Below are 16,106 nucleotides of genomic sequence, written 5' to 3'. Positions count from 1 at the left end.
CCTGATGTTCACACTGAGCTGGCAAATTCCAGCATCTGATGCTAAAATTAATCAGTTTGGTTATTAGTGATATAGATCGTTGGCGCTATGTGCTTGGATCCCTATAACACACACACACACACACACACACACACACACACACACACACACGGTCGTTATCTGTGACAGAATTCAATAACTCTCAGAAATCACACCTTCTAAGCCTCTGCTTTGGAATGATCTGGACCATCTACTTTGATCAGATCAGTAGCGTGACTTTCAAATTTCCCTCCCAACTTTGAGCTTTTAAAGCTTGTCCCCGTGTGTTTGTTATAAGGGCGGTGCGCGATGATGGAATACTCCCGACGGATGCCCTTCCTTGGTAACTGCCATAAATCTCCGCCTCTCCTCCCGAGCCTGCACAAGATTGATCACTTTCCCTTTCAAAATTCGTCGAAGCTGTAGAAATGATATGCAGGCACTTCTTCAACCAAGTGATTATTTAAAAGGAATGAAATGTGGAACAGAGTTTTCTTCTTTTAAAAAAACAACGTGTAAATTTTCCCGATAACAAAAGTAATGGCAGCTCCATGTAGACACTTAGGAAAATATAGAAATGCATAAGAAAATATTTATATATATTTCGCTCCCTTCTTTTTCCCATGCAATTTTTTGTTACATACAACTATAATGTATATCAACTTTTATAGCTCTCTTTTATTACATAACATTCTATCACAGGCAATTTCCCATGGCATTTAAATTCTTTGTAATCTTTATTTTTAATTTCTACAGAATACGATGCAGTTGTGCCTGCCATGATTTACTTACCCGATCCCCTTTTAAGCAAGACATTTGGATTCCTTCCAGCTTTTCACTGCTGTATATTACACTGTACCAAGTCCTTTGGTTTCTTGCAAGTGCGTGGAAAGACAGAAGTTTCAGGACGGAAATGGAGAAGACTCCATTTCTTCCATTTATCTTAAAACGGCCTTTCCCTACTGCTACATGCCAGAGAGAACTCATATGTTTGAAAACACTCTTACGTCCCTGACGAAACACCACTAGGTTGACAGAGGACTTGGTGGTGATGATTCTGGATCCACCAAATAGGAGTAAGCATGCTTGCGGCTAGCACGGAGGTGACTGTGGAGTGTATCCGTGCAGATACGGGGCCAAAGAATCCATCTGGAGAGCATAGCGGTAGGCTGCAGAGCAACCCTGGAAAAGGGAAGAATTGTCAAGTGGAGGAAAATATAGATTTCAAGGCCACAGGTTGGATTAGATGCTTATCCTTTGGAGAAATAAATTGCTACAAGAATGGAAGCATCCCCATTCCAGCAGCTCAGGATCCGATGTCTCTGACCATCCGCCACTTATCTCTTTCTTCCTTTGGTTTATGAGATGGTGCCTTTCTTAGCAATGTGCCTTAAGGCATAAAGTTAAAAGCAGTCAATAAGATGAATAAAACTGGGAAAGCAGTTACCAGCCCTCCAAGATCATGTTTGAAACATTTAAAAGCAATCAATGTCTTAAAGCAGCATTTATGAGAAAGAAAATGTACAGATGCCCGTATTGTGTGAGGATGGTCAGGAAACGGGTGATTTATTGCCAGAGCAAGACGCGATACGCAGCTATTCATTCGACCTTGCTCTGACCTTGAACATTCTACTTTAAATGCAAGATTATTTTCTTTTCAAATCAAATCTTACATCAGTTAATCTTATTTTAGATAAAAGATACCTTTTTTTCCCCAAAGCCATGTTCAGTTAACCCAATATAAAGGACAGTGGAGTGGCACCCTGGGATAGCTTCACTGGGAAAGATATTTGATGTGAAAGAAGGGATTGCTTTTCTGAGAAGTTGCCCTGATTTAAAAGCAGTGGGCCAAGTTAGGAGCATCGACTAGCACCTGTGTGTCCTGTCTTTCTTGGTTTCCCAGCCCCGGAAGAAGATCTGGACACAAAGTGGTGTATTGTAGTCTGTTATGAACTGGCTTGTGTCTCCCCCCAGCTCCAAATGCATGTGCCAAAGCCCTAACTCTCAGTGCCTCAGGGTCTGACTGTGTTTGGAGACAGAATCTTTCAGGAGGTAATTTAGGTTCAATGAGGTCATGAGGGTGGGCCTTATCCAATATGATTGATGCCCTTGTAAGGCTGTTTAGGACACTGAAAGGAGAAAATGCAAAGATGTGGTGGGTGGGGGCGCGGGGGGAAGAGTCAGAAGGAACCATCCCTGCTGACCCCTTGTCCTCCGACTTCCAGCCTCCAGAACTGGGAGGAAATAGTATTTCTGTTGTTGGAGCCACTCAGACTGTGGTGCTTTGTTACAGCAGTCCGGGTATTTATTTATTCATTATGTTTTTATTTTATTTTTGAGAGAGGGAGAGACAGAGTGTGAGCAGGGGAGGGGCAAAGAGAGAGGGAGACAGAATCTGAAGCAAGCTCCAGGCTCCGCACCGTCAGAGCAGAGCCCGACGGCGGGGCTCGAACTCACAAACTGTGAGACATGACCTGAGCCGAAGTCGGACGTCCACCTGGATGAGCCACCTAGGCACCCCCAACGGCCCGAATTTTTAAGGGGTTGGACCTCAACTTTCATTATTTAATGGATCTTCATGAGAAAATAGGATTTGACAGAACTTCCCATATGAGTCTAGGATGCATATTAATTGGCAAAGAGCATAGTGTTTCGTTTTTAACGTTTCTCAGTCTATCCAATGGGGCTTTTGTCAAAGCTGAGTGTAAACATCTGAAAAAACACAGTAAGATTTAACCAATAATCGCAGTCCTGACAATTGGATTACCTGCTTGGTGTTATCGCCAGTCTGTCAACGCCATGGGGCCAAGAGGTGTCCTCAGCCTGGCAGGTAGTAGATGATCAGTAGATATTTCTGATGAGTTAATAAAGGGTTCGATCGCGACCCTATGTTATAATGACAAACTTTACATCTAAAAAGGTTTCATTCATTCTACATTCCCATTGACAGAACCGCAGTGTACTGGGTACGTAACGGGTTCATTCCGTTTATGTAATTCCAATAAACGCAAACGCCTTCCTCATAAATACCCCCATGCCCCCCTCATTCTTCCAGAGGTTTCAGTACCTCAGGTATCCTCTGATTTCTGCTAAATCACAGAAAAAGTCATACCCTGGAGTTAGAGAACATGTTCATATTTTCAGGTGTATACTTTCACATCTGTCATTGTTTTTGATGTCCCAAACTTCCCGGTAAAGTAGAGAAGGCAAACAGACTTTTGTTTGGACTGGACTTCTGTTAGCATTTCTCCCTCAGGAACAGCAGTATGTCAGGCATCGCTCTGACATACCGAGCGATGCCCCAGCTTCAGAATTAAGTTCAAATTCACACCAGTCGTTGTTGTTCTTCCTTCGTCCGTTTGGATTGGGTGGACCCAGAGTCGCGGTTGTGTCTGCCGGGCCCGAGGTAACGAGATGGCGGCTGGTTCTATCCCATCCTCCTGGGCTTCTAGGACCTCCTACAGTGGCACCTGCCACTCCCAGGGTAGCCCCAGGGTGTCCCTCCAGTGTGTGCTCAGGATGGGCCCCAGGAGGTCTGAGTCCTGGCATTCCTTTCACCGTATCTGTGGTTAAAAACATAGCTTCTGGGGGCACCTGGGTGGCTCAGTGGGTTAAGCATCCGACTCTGGATTTCAGCTCAGGTCATGATCTCCCAGTTTGTGAGATTGAGCCCTGAGTTCAGCTCTGTACTGACAGTGAGGAGCCTGCTTGGGATTCTCTCTCTCTCTCTCTCTCTCTCTCTCTCTCTCTCTGCCCCTCCCTTGCTCTTAAAAAAAATAAGTAAATAGGAGCACCTGGGTGGCTCAGTCGGTGGAGCGTCAAACTTAGGCTCAGCTTATGGTCTCGCAGTTCCTGAGTTCGAGCCCCACATCGGGCTCTGTGCTAACAAACAGCTCAGAGCCTGGAGCCTGCTTTGGATTCTGTCTCCCTCCCTCTCTCTCTCCCCCTCTCCCCTGCTCATGCTCTGTCTCTCTCTCAAAAATAAATAAGTGTTAAAAAATTTTTAAAAAAATAAGTAAATAGCTTTAAAACAAACAAAAAAATACATAGCTTCTGGGTCTTACCCCAGAGATCCTGATTCACCTATGTCTAGAGAGGGGGAGGGAAGGGTCCAGAAGTCTTCATTTTTATAAAAAAATGTTTTATGTTTTATTTTTTATATTTGAGAGAGAGAGAGAGAGAGAGAGAGACAGAGAGCGAGTAGGGGAGGGGCAGAGAGACAGAGACAGAATCCGAAGCAGGCTCCAGGCTCTGAGCGGTCAGCACAGAGCCCGAATGGGGCTTGAACTCACAAACCATGAGATCATGACCTGAGCCGAAGTCAGATGCTTAACCGACTAAGCCACCCAGGTGCCCCCAGAAGTCTGCATTTTTAAAATCCGCACCCCCCACCAATACCAGGTGTTTTTTATGCAAGTGGTTACTGGCCCAAACTTTGGGAGACATTGCAATAAAGTATAAAATCAGACCAATACAGCACGCTTTCCAAGTTGAGTATTTGGTTTTTTTCCCTCCAGAGACTGTTGTCAGAGGAATTCCTAGTAGGGATGATTATACACTGGGTGGGGTGCACAGGCTCAATTATTATCAGAACTAAGTGTCAAGTGGGAGGGGCTTCGTACCGTGTCAAACCGAATGCAGCACCAGGGGCCTTGCAATTTTCTTGTATGCAAACTACAGCCATGGAGGGGGCACCGTTGGAAGCAGAGACAGAGGGGTCGTAGAAGCATCTGGCAATAGTTCTCAGCATCCCCTGCCCGCTGGAATCACACTGGAAACTTCAAGAACGCTGATGCCTGGGCCCCACCCCCAGGGGTTCTGACGTCATGGTGTGGGGATGCGGCCTGCGCTTGAGGGTTTTTACAAGCTCCCGGGTTGTTGTGGGCAACGTGGGCTGAGAAGCGCTGAGGACGAGGCCGCAGGCAGAGCTCCCATTAGCCATCTGGGCAAAGGTAGCCGTGATATTTTGATTTTTAAGGAACCGAAGTAAATTTTAAGGCGGCTCTGTGTGTTCGTCACCTGTCTGGTGTGGTCTTTTGAATGTCCAACTTCCCATGTATCTTTCACATCGAATCATGGGTAAGGTGCTAGAGATTGCCCTGGGAAACAGGAAAAACGAAAGAAAAAAACCAAGAAAGAGAAGTGGACCGTCTTCCCGCGTCGAACAGTAAGAATGCAATGAGCCCGGGGTGCTAAGATCACACGTCCTGGGCCCCTCGTCAGAAGTCCGGGTGGAGGAAAGCATTACATTAGTTGCATAAATGAGTGTTAATCCTGCTCTGAAGAAAAGGAAGTTTTGTGCTTTCTTATCACATCGTAGGGAAAGAGAAACATTTTCTGTCATCAAACACAAGGGCTCCCCATCCTTGAAAAGCCTGGCAGTCTCACGGTCTGTTCGTGTTTTTCTTTTTTGTTCTTTAAATGTGTAATCTGAGGGGGGGAGGGGCAGAGAGAGAGGGAGGGAGAGAATCCCAAGGAGGCTCCCCAAGGTCAGCACAGAGGCCGACACGGGGCTCAAACTCACGAACCGTGAGGTCATGACCTGAGCCTAAGCCGAGAGTCACACGCTTAGCCCACCGAACCGCCCAGGTGCCCCTCTGTTCGTGTTTTTCAAAGCGTGCTCCCCGGATCAATTACCCCAGGCTCACGGGGGTGTTGGTTAAGCCGCAGATGCCTGGGCCCTGCCCACAGACCCTCACCGTCCGAACCTCCAGAGCCTGGGGAACGTGCAGTTGTAACAGGCCAGGTGATTCTCAGGCCCCTCGGAGCTTGGAAATTGCCGCCTACCTGCTGAGCACCAATTAAGCCTCCAGGCTCCGCACGAGGTGGGAATTGAGTCGTTACCGTATTATTTGGGGTCCTGTGCCGTTCCAGGCAAGGGTTCGTCCTAATCGTGTGGGATAATGAGCATCAAAATGGGGGCCCGTGACCCTGCAGGCGGTCGCCCACGTAGCTTTCTGCGATCGTTTACGCATACGCATGTTAAAAACAAAACCGGGACGGAAGAGCTTCCTCCGCCTGGTGTTGACCTGGTCAGATGCTTTCTTAAAAATCTCAGCGTGTTGTTTTGGACGTAGATCTGCTGGTAAGGAAGCATGGAACACCTTGATCCCTCTGCCGGACAGAAACCATGCCTGGGCACTGACATGCCCCTGGGCACTGACATGCGACAAAGCTCCACCTGTCTGTTTCAGTGGCCCTCCCCTTGCTGATAAGTGATTATCACGGTCGCTGTGTTAGTCTAGGTAACTGCCCAGCTTGGGTGTCTGATTTCTCTTGCTCTGCTGTCTGGGATTTGACCCCCATGATGGCATGCATGGGGAACCACTGAAATGCAGTCTACACTAGTAAAGGCGGGAGATTGTGTTAGGGGGTTAGGGACCCAGGCAGGGAGAGGGCTCCCCGTGGAGGAGGGAGGAGGACTCTCTCACACAAACCGGTGCCCCCAAGTCCCAGCCCTGCTCTAGAACTGGGTCCTGCCTCCCCCATGAGGCTGTGAGCCTCTATTCAGGTGCTCCTGGGCCTGGTGGAGGCAATTATTGAAATTCGAGGATACCCGGGGACACAAACATGGTTAGGTACCCAGCAGAGAAAACCCATTCCCCAGTCAGAAGAATGATTTCCAGAGGGTATAACCATTTCGTAAACGGATCTGGGTGTTCTGCCTTCCTGAGCACGCAGAGGTGGTGTCAGATGTGTGGGGCGGACGGCCTTGGACGAGAACACGGTTCCGGACGTCCTCTTGGGCCTTGAAAGAGAGTGCGCTGCCTGCGTTACAATGGACTGCTTGAATAATTGCCATCTTTTCCCATTTGCAGGAGACTCTGGCATCGCAAAACCCAAAAATGATTTCATCCGTAGTCATTTCACAGCTGATTGACGAGAATAAATCAAAGGCAAACCGGGCGGCGCTGCCCGCGCCCTGCGCGTCCGCTCTGCACGCACGTCCCGCGAAGCCATCTCGGGCGACCCGCAGCGGGGTCTCCATCAGCCGGGCGTTCGCCCTCCTTCCCGGCAAGCGGGCCATCCAGACACCTGCGCGGAAGCCGGGACCTGACCCCGAGCTGCCGTCCAATGAGGAGAAGCCGTGCAGCGGCCCCCAAAGGGGCTTTGCATCCATCACCATCACGGCCAGGCGCGTGGGCCCCCCAGCCAGCGCCCTGGCGTGGGAGGCCGTGGGGGACCCTCTGTGCACCAAGTGCGCGGCCCAGGGCGCTCTGCTCGGGGACCCCTCTGCTCCGGCCGGGGGTACCTATCCCCGCCCGCACCATGGACCATTCGCTTGCACGGAGTTCTCCAGAAACTCCTCTGTGGTGACGCTGAAGCTTCCCGAGACCCATCCCCGGCCGTGCGGGGGTCACGAGTGCTGGGTCACCAATGTGGACAACCGAGAGAACGGTTTTCCTCCAGGGGCCCCGCGGGTGGGAAAGAGGCCGCTGGTGTTCAGCTCCTGCATCCATCTCAGGGTGTCTCAGCAGTGTCCGAATTCCATTTACTATCTAGACCGGTCCCTCTCTGTCCCCATCGAGCAACCTCAACTTGCTGGCCCTAAAATGCACAGGTCGGTCCTGTCGCTCCACCTAAATTGTAGTTCACACAGATTGACACCAGATGGAGTAGATGGCACAGAGAACGGAGGGCCAATGAGCAGAGCCTTGAAGCCGGAGCTCGCGGAGGGGAATCAGACCCTCCTAGGCCCCCGCTGGAACCCAGGTTTGCACAAAAGTCTCTTGAAGGAGAACCCGTCGCCGGAGCAGGTGCATTTGCGGCCCAGCGCCTGTGCCTGGAGTGGCTCACCTCTGTTGGAAAATACAGCCTTCTCGGAGGTGGGAGCCAACCAGGTCACTGGAAGAAAAGGGAAAGAGGATTGCGCAGCTCGACACGCCGGTGACGGTGCCAACCAGCTGTCCATTCACATTCCTGGCTGGAGCTACACAGCAGGTGAGGGACGCTCCCCTCCTCGGGAGGTGGGGCCGCCAAGGACAGATCCGCATCCGTCGGGTAATCTATGCAAGTGCCCTGCCAAGGGGGATAGTGAGTTTCTTCTACGTAACTTACTCCAAAAAGCGCTTCTCAGGAGCATTGCTTTGTCTGCTCGGCTCTTAACCGGCGATTGATGGCTCGGTGTTGATGTCCTCCTTAGATATGCACAGATACTTTTCTAGATTGTAAGAGACCTTCCCTCAGAGTTTTGTTTCCAACGGTAGCGCCACACCCTGCCATGTAACGAGCAGGAGGCGATAGCCCCCAAATGAAGTTAATTTAGGTCCATGATGTTCCAAAACAGGGTGATGAGGGCAAAGTGCTGTCTGCTCCCCGAGGCTTTTGTCTCTCTGGTCTGAACATCTGAGGGTTTGGAGGCGTCTAGAGGGCTGTACTTCTTGTCTTTCAATCAGATAGTTGGTATTTATGGATTGGTCTTAGAATTCTTGTGTGTGTGTGTGTGTGTGTGTGTGTGTGGTGAGGGGGAGATTAGTAATTCTGGGACATTTTCAAAAAGAAGCACACTGGGGATTCTACCTGCGAAACAGCAAAAACCGCAGTTTTCTGCTTCCTTGGTTGTGTTTTCTGGGGCAACTCGGCTAGAATTTGCTGCTATTTCTACCACTGCGAAGGCCAGGGAGAATTCCCAAGGACAGCCTCCCTGGGTACCTTTCACCTCTCTTAGGAGATCAGGGAAGAGGAGAGCAGGTCTTAGCCCCAGGCCAGATTTCGTTCTCTGTTCAAACTTCCAATTTTCAGTTTTACTTTTTGCGAGAGACTCTGATTTATGAATTAGTGACTTTCCACTTGGGGAAAATACTTAAAGATAATAGTAGTAAAATTGGAAATGCAGCATACGCACCATAATTTTATAGTGTAATTTTTGTCCATTAAGGCTTTATTAATTAATAAAAATGGCTGTAAAACATTTTAAGCAATAATGCGCGTAGAAATGGTAAATGATGTAATTAATTTTAACAAGAGTGTATATATTGAATGCTCAGAGATTTTTAAGGCAATTTGACATGGCTTTCAGGTTGATTAGACCATTGAAATGCCTCTGAGTCTGACAAGCTTACTGCAAAAAGTAAATGCAAGCCTCTCTCAGTGTTGCAAAACTGGGCCTCAATTTAGTGTTTTAAGAAATTGTTCAAGTCAACCACTTCCTTTTCCTTGTTGATACAGATTACTGGAAACGTACAATCCACATTGTTATATGCCTGCCACCCCCACGCCAGAGCATATCCTGGTGTTTAGGTTGTGTCTCTTGTGTCTCATGGTGTGAAATAATCATTCGGATTTATGGCACCTTCGCGAAAGGGTCTTTAAAAATCACTAGAGCAAGGTCTCAAACATTGATTTCAGAATAGAGGAGCATAAACAGAGAAAATCCATCCCCCACCCCAACTTATTTTTTGGCTTTGGTGCGGAGAAGATATTTGATTTTGACTTTGTGGAATGGCTGCTTGTGTAACTGATGTTCTTAGGCCAACAGTATGAACGAATTCTACTTCCTGTGGGCCGACTTCCCTCAGAACAACTCCATATCCCAGAGAGTCCACATGCAGGATTTGAGTGGCTCTGAATCACGTGGTCTCATTGGATCATTTGAGGAAAGATCTTCACGGAGGCCAGATCACCTTTTTTAGAGTTACTGATCTCGTATTTTCAAGCGCAGGGAATGTAGACAAGCCACGCTGGCTCTCTGAGCCTGTTTCTGCATCTGGGGAGCTAGAGAAGAGGGGCATTTGGTGTTCTGGAAGGTCCCCTCTAGCTTGGAAAAAAAACCTTCTGCTCTATTTTCCTGAGGTGAAATCTGTGAAGTGAGAGTGTCCTTGTGACTCTGGATCCCTCAGTCATCAAGCTCAAAGCCACAGAACCTTGAGCTCGCCATCCTGGGCACACGCCTCAGATGTGTACACAGGCACACGCGTTCATTCACACACACGACCCGCCCCGTACTTTCATACTTTCGCACTCAGAACCTAGTTTGCGATGGAGCGTATGCCTTCCCAGGTCCCAAGAATGTGCTTCTTGTCCAGGCTGTTGAAGTTTTGCCTGAGATTTATAAGCACGACTCATGGGCTGTAACCATCACAGTCTGTCGTGTGCTAAGCTACCCAGCACTTCGAGGCGGAGCTCGCTGACCTTCGTCTTGACAGAGCTTTTCGAGCCTTATGGCAAGTGTTTTCTGACAGGGGCAACGCTCATTAAAACTCTGAGGAGCTGTTTGTATTTCCTGTCCCCAACTGGGATCTTGTCCGGGGCGTTCTCGACGGCCCCCCGTGGCTCCACTTGCCGTGACCAGGTCTTCATGTTTTCATAGTTACTGAATCTGATTCTTTTTATCTGAAGGATCCCCAAATCCCAGGTGAGCAGCGTCCTCTCGAGCCGCCTTAGTGACATTCAGCCTCAAGGGAGGCACGGCCTGGGAGATTCTGCAAACAGAAGCAAGGCGGCTTCGGTTCCAGTGGTTAGGTCATCAGACAGGAAGTGCTCCAAATTGTATTCTAGAGTGAGCCTCCCGGACGCACCCAGAAAGACGGCCAAGATGAGAGAAACTGTGAGACTTGCAGACATTTGATACGGTACAGATAGGCCATGTCTACTGGGGCATCACGTTCTAACGGACAGAGGGGGACCTGTTCTCTTTCTAGCGGCTGGGGGCTTAGGAATGGGTTCCTGCTTTGCCTCTCTCCTCAGTCCCTGTGGGTTTATTCCCTGTATCTCTGCTGTCGGGGCGTCTCCTGCCGGTGCCCGCTAGAGGGACGTGGCACAGCTCCCTGCCCCGCCGTAAGGAAGGCTTCACTGCCACCAGCAGGCCATCCTACCAACAACCACGGCCGGTACCACGCAGACCCTGGGCGCCAGGCCCTGGCCGACATCCGCCGTGGAATCTTTCAAACCATTCTGTAAACACAGTATCACTTTCCCTGTCGCTATCCCTGTTAGGTAGGACCAATGAGTCTTGAAAATAAAATGATAGGCCCAAGTCCACGTGGCCATGAAATGTCAGAGCTGAGAACAGTCCTGGGTACTTGGCTTCCCCCCCTCTGCACCCTCCCAGCAGCAGCCCGAGGCAGAGGAGTCGGATGGGTGGGGAACCCTCTCAGTGGCAGTCGCCATCTTCCGTTGTCACCGCGAAGGGGCTGTTGGAAGACCACTCACGGACATGCAGAGTAGTAGTATCTGGTGGCCAGAACCTAACAGGAGAGGGGGCTGCGCAGTTAATTTCTAATCAAATGTAAAAAACCACGTGATTTGGTACAGTGAAAATGTATTGGCTCAGAAGTCCTTCCCAGCCTGAAACCCCCTTCCTCGTGGTGTTCCGTGGGGTCTACAGTGCCGATCTGAGTAGTTGTCTCTTTGCTGGGTGTTGCCTGCCTGAAACAGGATTGACTTTGATCCATAACTTATTGCCGGTTTCATTTTGCGCGTGTGGCCTAGATCTGAAGCTTCCCCCTGTCCCCAAGACATCCGTCGAAGTTTGTCAGATGTTCTTGGAGAAGAGACTTACGAAGGTCCTGTTCTTCACGTGTCCCAAAGGTTGATGCTCTGTGGTGGAGTTTCCGTCTCTGCGTGCCCCAGTCCGTGCTCAGGCTGCCGGTGGCCTTGGTCTGAGACGTCTCCGGTGTTGCTTGGCACCGCTGGTGATCAAAGGTGCGACTGTCTGGAGGGGATTCACTGGAGAGGAGCGACCGGATCCCTGCCGGGTCACAGAGTGAGGGCTGTGCCTCCCACTGTTCTGTTGCTGTAATCTAACACGTGGGTAGCGAGTGGGGTTTAGGGCGTGACGAAAGCTCTTCCGTCACTCAGGGAAAATGACAGGCTGTATGCCGAGAGGCCAGACCTGCCAGAGAAGTCTGCAACAGGCTCAGCTCCTTCAGTCCCGTGAGCACTGCTTCCTCGAGGGGCCGGGAGACCTTTGAGGAAACTTATTTTACATATGTGATTTTCCTTTAACGATCTAGGGCTGGGGTCTACAGACTTTTTTTGGCAAAGGGCCAGATGGTCTCCGCAGCAGCTACTCAGCTCTGCTGTTGCAGATCAGAAGCAGCCACAGACAAGGCCTACATCCATGAGTGTGGCCGTGTCCTCATAAAACTCTCTTTACCAAAACAGGCAGTGGACCAGATTTGGCCCTACTGGCTGTCCTTTGCTGACGCCGAATCACTCATCCTCCCAAACAGACTTCGCCCTGGTTGCCAGTCTTGCGTGTTGGATCCTCGGGAGACCCAACTCCGAGATGGAGATTGGTGGCCGTTCATTAGGGAGTGGTCTTGGCATCCGTGGATGGGAAGGGAAAAAAGCAGGAATGGGCAGAGGGAGAAGTCACTCTGGGGTGCAGTTGTAATGAAGGCCTTAGGGAACTCTGAATTTGGGATGGCCCATCATAGCTATTCCGAGTCGAGGCGAGGGGGCTGTGCCTTTATTCCCCCTGGGGAGGGGATGTGACCGTGGGCGAGGCAACTCTGTACCCGCCAACTGCTACAGTCGTGGTGGACTCCCAGCCGCCGGGGTGGGTGGAGGGCATCACGGTGCATGTCGCTCGATCTCCCTTGCCCCCCTGTGACCTCATACTTCTCCAGAACAACTCGGGGATCTCGCACAGCTGGCCCGGGGGCAGTGAGGTGGGGGCGTAGGCTTGGGCGTGGCCCTCAGCCCCTGTCCAAAGAGGACCGGGGAGAACTCGTTTCCCCCCACCCTTGACGTCTACTCATTCAGCAGATGCAGGCTGGGCACTGCAGGTCTGGGAGCGGCGCCTTGAACCAGGCGGCGGTGGTGGGTGTGCTGAGAGCTGGTCAGGGGTGGGGCTGTTTGGGAGGAAGAGCCCACAGGGTGGCTGATGGTCAGGTGCGCTGGTGGTGTCGCCGTGGCCGGAAGTGCCTGCCCAGCCCTCTGTGGTCTCCAGGGGCTTCTTCCGCCATCTGGATGGGAAGTTTGTCTCCCAGTGGCTGGCCCACATTTCTACTGTGACCGCACTCTCTCGTGCTGAAGGAACGTGGTTGAGGACCATGTAAACAGTCTTCGGACCATGTCTTCTTACGTTTTGTGAAGCTATAAAAGAAGAATCGGGTGGAATGAGCTTGTGTGTGTGTGTGTGTGTGTGTGTGTGTGTGTGTGTGTGTGTTTAAGTTTATTCATTTATTATTCCTGAGAGAGAGAGAGCACAAGCGGGGAAAGGGCAGAGAGAGAAGGGGACAGAGTCTGAAGCAGGCTCCAGGCTCTGAGCTGTCGGCACGGAGCCCGACGTGGGGCGTGAACCCGTGAACCGTAAGATCACGACGTGAGCCTGAGTCGGACGCTCAACCCACTGAGCCACCCCGGAGCCCCTTGTGTTTTGTTTTATTGTTAACAGTAAACTAAGGCAGCCGGTGGTCGAGTCAGCTGGCGAATGAGCAGCGAAACTGGGACCCGTGGTATCTAGCAGCAGATGGGAGAGAAGGAATTAGCAAACTGCGGCCCGGGGAGGGGTGGGGGGCAAACTCAAACCTCCGCCTGTGTCTGCAGATCAGGTCTCCCTGGGACACAGCCCTGCTTTTTCACCCGCACGCCGTTCCAGGGCTCCTTCCTCACTGGACAGCAGAGTTGGACGGTGGGGACAGAGACCCGTGTCCCACCAAGCCTACGGTATTAGCTCTCTGGGCTTTCACAGGAAGAGTATGTCGCTCCCTGCTCAGGGACCAGCTCTCTGGGGGATGCTGGCGGGTCCTTTGCCCCCAGAGCCTCTCATTTCTCACCTGTGGAAGGAGGGAGGTGGACAGATCGCGTCCTGAACTCTTCTCTGCCAGCCTGTTAATTCGTGTATTGTTCTGGCTGTGGTTTTCTGTCACAGAAGCTGGTTGGAGAAGTCCAGCTTTCAGGGTAATTCCCAGAGTGTAGAAAGGGTGCTCAGAGTCAAAGGGAGGAGCTCTCTCATCCTGGACCTCCAGCGCCCTCATGACTCTGGGTTCTCTGCCACCTTTTCTGACCAGGACCTTCCAGGCTTTCTTTAACTCTTCCAACCTCCGCCCTCCCACCCCCCACCCCCCACCCCCCCAGAGATACAAGTGCCACTGAGGTTCAACCTTGGCATCAGGTACTTCTGTGCCACCTGCCCGTGTCAGTGAGTGGTTTGGGCATGCGTCCAGTGCTGGCATCCCCTGCTAGTGCCAGACCAGTGTCCCTCCCTCACCCCCGTGACACTTATTGTGTCAGCCATGGTATCAGGCCCTGGGTGAGGCTATCACTCCACACTGCTGAAACGGAACCTAGGTGTGGTCTCCCGACATGCAGGTTCCAGTCTGGTGGGAAGACAGTCATCCAATTGATACCCCTAAAATACGTGTGTAATTGTAGCTTGTGGTCAGTGCTCTAGGGGGGTGGTAAGGACCACAAGAGACTTTAACAGGGTTGGCTTTGTTCAGAAGAGGGGCATGAGCAAGGACTTTCTGCTGGAGAGGCTTTTAAGTCGCTTCTTGAAGCCCGAGTCGAGGGACCAGCGTGTGCCAAAGCTTTGAATGGTGAGTTGCTGAGAAGGCTGGTGCCCCTGCAACATACCAAGTGGTGCCATGTGAGGCTGGAGACGTGAGCTGAAGCCAGAGTCACGGTCAGGGTGAGGGGCTTAGAGACCAGAATAAGGATTTACAATTTTATCCTAAGTGCAGCGAGAAGTGATGATGTGATGTACGCTTTCGGAAGATTGTCTTGCTTCTCAGAGGCTGAGAGGTGGAAGCAGGTGAGACCATCGCTGGGGAGTAGGTGAGAGCTATCGTGGAGGCTGGGGAGGTGGGAGAAGTCTGGCGGCGGAGCTCACAAGCCTTTAGTACTGGTGAGCTCAGGAGGAGGGAGCCAGAGAGGTGGCAAGGTGGACGTCCAGATTTCTGGCTTGAGCATCTAGAGATGATATTGTTGTTTTCTTTTTTTAACATAGCCTGTTGCTTTTATTTGTTTACTTATTTTGACAGAGAGAGAGAGAGAGACAGTGGGAGTGGGAGACGGACAGAGAGGGGGGAGAGAGAGAACCCAAGCAGGCTCCACACTGTCAGCGCAGAGCCCGATGCGGGGCTCAAACTCACAGAATCGTGAGATCATGACCTGAGCTGAAACCAAGAGTCAGACGCTTAACCAGTTGAGCCACCCAGGTGCCCCTATAGAGACTATTTTTTAAAGCAGTTTTAGGCTCAGAGCAAATTTGAGAGGAAAGTATAGAGATTTCCCACGTATCCTGCATCCCACCTATGCCCAGCCTCACCTGCTATCAACATCCCCACCTGAGTGGTACATTTGTCACAATCGACGAACCTACATTGATATAATCACTCAAAGGCTTTCTTCTAGGGTTTATTCCTGGGGCCGTATGTTCTATGGGTTGCAACGAACATATAATGGCATGTATCCACCATTATAGTATCCTAGAGAATAGTCTCGCTGCCCTAAAAATCCTCTGTGCTCTACCCGTGCATCTTCCCTCCCCCTAACCCTTGGCAACCGTTGATTTGACCGTCTCCACGGTTTTGCCATTTCTGGAATGTTCTATAGTTGGAATCACATAGTATGTAGTCTTTTCAGATTGGCTTCTTTCATTTAGTAATACACATTTAAGATTCCTCTGTGTCTTTTCACGGCTTCATGGCGCATTTCTTTAGAGCACTGAGTCAGAGTCCCTTGTGTGGATGGGCCAGTTTCCCTACCACCTACTGAAGGACATCTTGGAGGCTTCGAAGTTTTGGCAGTTGTGAACAGAGCTCCTATAAACATCTGGGCACAGGTTTCTGGGTAGACAGGAGTTTTCAGCTGTCCGCCCAGCTGGATAAATACCAGAGGACTGTGATTGCTGGATCCCATGACAAGAGCATGTTTAGTTTTTGTTGGTTTGTTTGCCTTTGCTAGAAGCCTTCCCAGAGTATGTTTCGTTTTGTACAAAGCTGCCGAAACGTCTTCCAAAGTAGCTGTGCTATGTCGCGGTCCCACCAGCCACGACTGACAGTTTCTGTGGCTCCCTGGGCTGACCAGCATTTGGTGTTGTCAGTGTTCTGTATTTTGGCCGTTCTGGTAGGTGTGTTTAGTCATAGGTCGTTGTGGTTTTTAATTTGCACTTTCCTGATGACAAAGGATATGGAGCC

The 16,106-nt window shown here is 50.6% G+C and overlaps 1 protein-coding gene across 21 annotated transcripts in view; it reads left to right on the top strand.

The window, feature by feature from the left end:
* Window positions 1-16,106, top strand: part of CD2H10orf90 (chromosome D2 C10orf90 homolog) — a 266,252-nt gene that overhangs the window by 192,803 nt on the left and 57,343 nt on the right. For 20 of the 21 annotated variants that reach the window (XM_045040810.1, XM_045040826.1, XM_045040812.1 and 17 more), the window contains one exon: window positions 6,837-7,959. In XM_045040810.1, coding sequence (XP_044896745.1) covers window positions 6,837-7,959 — 1,123 coding nt within the window. Of the gene's footprint in view, window positions 1-4,851; window positions 4,971-6,836; window positions 7,960-16,106 lie in introns of those variants that run through there. The other variant, XM_045040828.1, reaches the window with a different exon arrangement.

Source organism: Felis catus, chromosome D2, assembly GCF_018350175.1.
Source record: "Felis catus isolate Fca126 chromosome D2, F.catus_Fca126_mat1.0, whole genome shotgun sequence".
NCBI classification, from domain to species: Eukaryota; Metazoa; Chordata; class Mammalia; order Carnivora; family Felidae; genus Felis; species Felis catus.
The sequence above is the reverse complement of the archived record's forward strand: the minus strand, read 5'-3'. Positions and strand labels throughout refer to the sequence as shown.